Genomic DNA, 5,000 nt, shown 5'->3' with positions numbered 1-5,000 from the left:
TAGTCTGAAAATTAGGAATATATCGTGCCAGCTGTGCACATGTGCAGACGAGTCTGCTCTCATGTTTGATGCAAAGTCAAAAGAGAACATGCATATTTATTGGATGACATAATATATTTCATACAGATGAAGCAAATGTGCTTTGAATACACAAGTTTGTAACATGAGATCAATAAAGTGTTTTCATTTGAAAAATACTGTAAGTCATTTAGACTTAATGTAGACAGATGTGTAAATGACTTCCGGGGATATTCTTCCAATCATCTGTTGTTGGATTTGTTTGGTTAGGTAGGAAGTCTGGAGGATCATTACCATTTTCACCACACCAGAGTGGTACGCAGAGCTGCATACGCTATGAAGGGCCCCCACAGCTTCATCCATTTGGATCCCAAGGTAAGACTCAGGACGCAGCATTTACAGCAGAGAAGTCCAAACACATTTCTTAAGCCTGGACTTGGTTTAAAGTACAGCTCTGGCAGAAGAACATATATTCCTGTCATAACTGTACTTGGTCCAGTTCATCATTTCAAACAGCAGAGAAGAAAATACTCCAATATGTTGTAGCTGGTGAGAATAAGAAGTCATGTTGTTTTCTTCTTTGGTTTCACAGGGAAAAAGACTTTGGGTGCTTCTTTCACACACAAATAAAACATGTTTTATTTAAAAACAACGTGACATTTATCAAATATGGTGTTTTGTTTTGTTAAAGGGCCAAATAAAGATTTCAGATTTAAAAAAAATGTTTGGAAATGACCTAGAAATCTTTCAGTTGCTGCTTAGAGTATTGCTGATGTCTTTCCTCCTTGGCATTGTATTAATACACATGAATGCTGCAGAGCAGCAAACTTCTGGAACATTTGCTCTTATAGAAGTAAATAAGTCAGAATGTTCTGAGATGAGTGATGAATATGAGACAAGGAGAGAGAACGTGCTTGTAAAGAGGACAAGCAAGGAGAAGAGGATGGAGAAAAAGAGAATGACTGTGACAGATTTCATGAGTCATTTCTCTGCAGGCGAGTGGCTGAAAAGGCAGGTGGCTGTGTTAGTGTGTCTCCACAGATCCCTGGGTTGTGTGTGTGTTTGTGTGTATGGGTGTTGGAATGGGATAGAAAACAAGCTGAATGCATACACTCATCATCCTCTTCATCAGGTCCACCTTCTAGTACCGGGTCGTCCTCTTAATCAGGTCCACCTTCTACTACCGGGTCGTCCTCTTCATCAGGTCCACCTTCTAGTACCGGGTCGTCCTCTTCATCAGGACCACCTTCTAGTACCGAGTCGTCCTCTTCATCAGGACCACCTTCTAGTACCGGGTCGTCCTCTTCATCAGGACCACCTTCTAGTACCGGGTCGTCCTCTTCATCAGGTCCACCTTCTAGTACCGGGTCGTCCTCTTAATCAGGTCCACCTTCTACTACCGGGTCGTCCTCTTCATCAGGTCCACCTTCTAGTACCGGGTCGTCCTCTTCATCAGGTCCACCTTCTAGTACCGGGTCGTCCTCTTCATCACGTCCACCTTCTAGTACCGGGTCGTCCTCTTCATCAGGTCCACCTTCTAGTACCGGGTCGTCCTCTTCATCAGGTCCACCTTCTAGTACCGGGTCGTCCTCTTCATCAGGTCCACCTTCTAGTACCGGGTCGTCCTCTTCATCACGTCCACCTTCTAGTACCGGGTCGTCCTCTTCATCGGGTCCACCTTCTAGTACCGAGTCGTCCTCTTCATCGGGTCCGCCTTCTAGTACCGGGTCGTCCTCTTCATCGGGTCCGCCTTCTAGTACCGGGTCGTCCTCTTCATCGGGTCCGCCTTCTAGTACCGGGTCGTCCTCTTCATCGGGTCCGCCTTCTAGTACCGGGTCGTCCTCTTCATCGGGTCCACCTTCTAGAACCGGGTCGTCCTCTTCATCGGGTCCACCTTCTAGTACCGGGTCGTCCTCTTCATCAGGTCCACCTTCTAGTACCGGGTCGTCCTCTTCATCGGGTCCACCTTCTAGAACCGGGTCGTCCTCTTCATCAGGTCCACCTTCTAGTACCGGGTCGTCCTCTTCATCAGGACCACCTTCTAGAACCTGGGTCGTCCTCTTCATCAGGACCACCTTCTAGTACCGGGTCGTCCTCTTCATCAGGTCCACCTTCTAGTACCGGGTCGTCCTCTTCATCAGGTCCACCTTCTAGTACCGGGTCGTCCTCTTCATCAGGACCACCTTCTAGTACCGGGTCGTCCTCTTCATCAGGACCGCCTTCTAGTACCGGGTCGTCCTCTTCATCAGGTCCACCTTCTAGTACCGAGTCGTCCTCTTCATCGGCTCCACCTTCTAGTACCGAGTCGTCCTCTTCATCAGGACCGCCTTCTAGTACCGGGTCGTCCTCTTCATCAGGTCCACCTTCTAGTACCGGGTCGTCCTCTTCATCAGGTCCACCTTCTAGTACCGAGTCGTCCTCTTCATCGGGTCCACCTTCTAGTACCGGGTCGTCCTCTTCATCAGGACCACCTTCTAGTACCGGGTCGTCCTCTTCATCAGGTCCACCTTCTAGTACCGGGTCGTCCTCTTCATCAGGTCCACCTTCTAGTACCGGGTCGGACCTTTTTAATCCTGGTGTGATAGATGAAGCAGGTGGTGGAAACCTTCCTCAGAGGTTTCCTCCATATTAACATGACATCATCACACAGTTGCTGCAGGTTTGTCGGCTGCATCCATGATGAGAATCTCCCGTTCCACCACATCCCAAAGCTGCTCTACTGGACTGAGATCTGGTGGCTGTGGAGGCCGTTGGAGTCCAGTGAACTCATGGTCATGTTCTAGAAAGCAGGTGGAGATGATCTGAGCTTTGTGACGTGGTGCATTATCCTGCTGGAAGTAGCATCAGAAGATGCTCCACTGTGGTCGTGGTTGATCCAAGGCAGGATGGATCCATGTTTTCATGATGTTTCCAGCAGATTCTGAGCCAAGCATCTGAATGTGGAGCTGAAATGGAGACTCATCAGACCAGCAACGTTTCTCCATCTTCTATTGTCCAGTGTTGGTGAGTGTGTGTGAATTGTAGCCTCAGTTTCCTGTTCTTAGCTGGCAGGAGGCACCCGGTGTGTCTTCTGCTGCATCCTGGTCCAGACAACTGCTGCTCTGGATATTTTCTCTTCTTCAGACCATCTCTGGAAACCCTGGAGATGGTTGTGGGGGAAAATCCCAGTAAATACTCAGCAAGTCATCTTCACCACGTCTCCATGGCTACATGCTGGCTGTGATTGGCTGGTTAAATATCTGTGTACCTAGTGACTGAACAGGTGAAGCTAATAAAGAGGTAGGCGAGTGTATATTATGGTGTGTTCCACTGACTGCTCAGTCAGACCTGCTGAGTGGAGATAGACCACCCATTTTTCTCCACTAGACGACCCCACTGTTTTTACAGTACCAGCTGTAAGTGATCACTAAATGATTTGGTTTCTGTGTTTTGGCACCAAATAAGTTGGAATTTGGGCCTTCCTAAGCTCTTCCCCCACCTCTCTCCTAAGCTCTTCATTAAGCTCTTCCCCACCTTTTCCCTAAGCTCTTCCCTAAGCTATCAAAGCCAGCTTTGCAAACTGAAAACTTGTGACAGCTCTTCACTTGTTATTATTCTGAGGAAAGCTATCAGCTGCAGCCCAGTGACAACGGCTTGGTATTTCTGAACTTTCGAGGGTTCTGGCAGAAATAACGGAGAATTCATATCCTGTCTGTTTATACGCTGTTTGTTGTTTGAATGAAAAAAAGTTTAGAAAAAGTTAGTCAAAAAGTGAAAGCAGAAAACATCGGCGTTTTTTGTTTTGCTTTGTCTTCCAGCCTGCATTGGGCAGGCTGCACAGACACCTCAGCTCATTATGATGATTTTGTAAAATGATGGTTTCTCATGAAGGGAAATCCTCCCATTTCCATCCTCAGGTGAACTGGGCCCAGCAGCAGGTGGTAAAACCAAGAATAAAAAGGTATGCCCAAAGTGACCCAAACTTCATCTACTTAAATGATCCTAAATGGTCCAACATGTGGTACATAGTAAGTACAACACAGTTTATTCATTTTCTGCCATTTTCACCAAACGAGATGTTGATCTGTTTATTTCTACGTGTTTCTCATTAGCACTGCAGTAACGATAAGAGTCGCTGCCGCTCAGAGATGAATATTCTGGCGGCCTGGCAGAGGGGATACACTGGAAAAAACGTGGTGGTCACCATTTTGGATGACGGCATTGAGAGGAACCACCCGGATCTGATCCAGAACTACGTATGTGGAACTGCTCTCCGCCTGGAATCCCGTTTCTCTGTCCTTCTCACTTCCTCTGCTCTCCTGTTTCACTTCTGCAGGACCATCTGGCAAGTTATGATGTGAATGGAAATGACCACGATCCCACGCCACGTTACGACTCCCGCAGCGAAAACATGTAAGAAGGAATCACACCAGGATCCAGAAACACCTAAAATGAAACACTTTTTATTTACACAGCTGTGATTAAAATGTACAATATAAATTATCTGAAAAAGTACTAAAACTGTTGAAGGTATACACTGAACACTATCTTATGGAAAGCATTTGCATGAGTTTTTTAGTAACTTTATTAAAGGGTATAAAATTCCTGATCTTGCCTGATGCACCTGAGAGCAGAATGGTTGAGGTAATTGCTGTTTTATGTGCAGTTTGTGTTCGAGGTGTGTTAGCTTTCTGTAAAAAGAGGGATAGTGCTTCAGTAATAATGAGACCTCTGCCGAACTGTAAGGAAAGAAATGCCTTAAAGCTCTCCGCAAGCGGCGTGATGACAGTTTTGCTAAAACCCATGAACAAATGGTATGCTGTTGTGATTAACTTACATTATTTGGTTGTTTGATTTGCAATCTCCCCTTCAGCTTTGCATGTAAGCAGGTCCTCTCTGTACATTAGTATTCTCTGTGTGCTCTGTTGACATGTAGTCATGGAACTCGGTGTGCAGGTGAAGTTGCAGCAGCGGCTAACAACTCCCACTGCATCGTTGGGATT

The 5,000-nt window shown here is 46.4% G+C and overlaps 1 protein-coding gene across 3 annotated transcripts in view; it reads left to right on the top strand.

The window, feature by feature from the left end:
• pcsk6 (proprotein convertase subtilisin/kexin type 6) overlaps positions 1-5,000 on the top strand; it is a 32,697-nt gene that overhangs the window by 1,651 nt on the left and 26,046 nt on the right. For all 3 annotated transcript variants that reach the window (XM_041988536.1, XM_041988609.1, XM_041988670.1), the window contains exons 2-6: positions 289-393; positions 3,915-4,025; positions 4,110-4,253; positions 4,334-4,410; positions 4,934-5,000. The exon at positions 4,934-5,000 is cut by the window's right edge and continues 22 nt beyond it. In XM_041988536.1, coding sequence (XP_041844470.1) covers positions 289-393; positions 3,915-4,025; positions 4,110-4,253; positions 4,334-4,410; positions 4,934-5,000 — 504 coding nt within the window. The remainder of the gene's footprint in view (positions 1-288; positions 394-3,914; positions 4,026-4,109; positions 4,254-4,333; positions 4,411-4,933) is intronic.

This window comes from Melanotaenia boesemani, chromosome 1 (genome assembly GCF_017639745.1).
Source record: "Melanotaenia boesemani isolate fMelBoe1 chromosome 1, fMelBoe1.pri, whole genome shotgun sequence".
In the NCBI taxonomy this organism is placed as follows: Eukaryota; Metazoa; Chordata; class Actinopteri; order Atheriniformes; family Melanotaeniidae; genus Melanotaenia; species Melanotaenia boesemani.
Note: the sequence above shows the minus strand (reverse complement) of the source record. Positions and strands in the feature narration are given on the sequence as shown.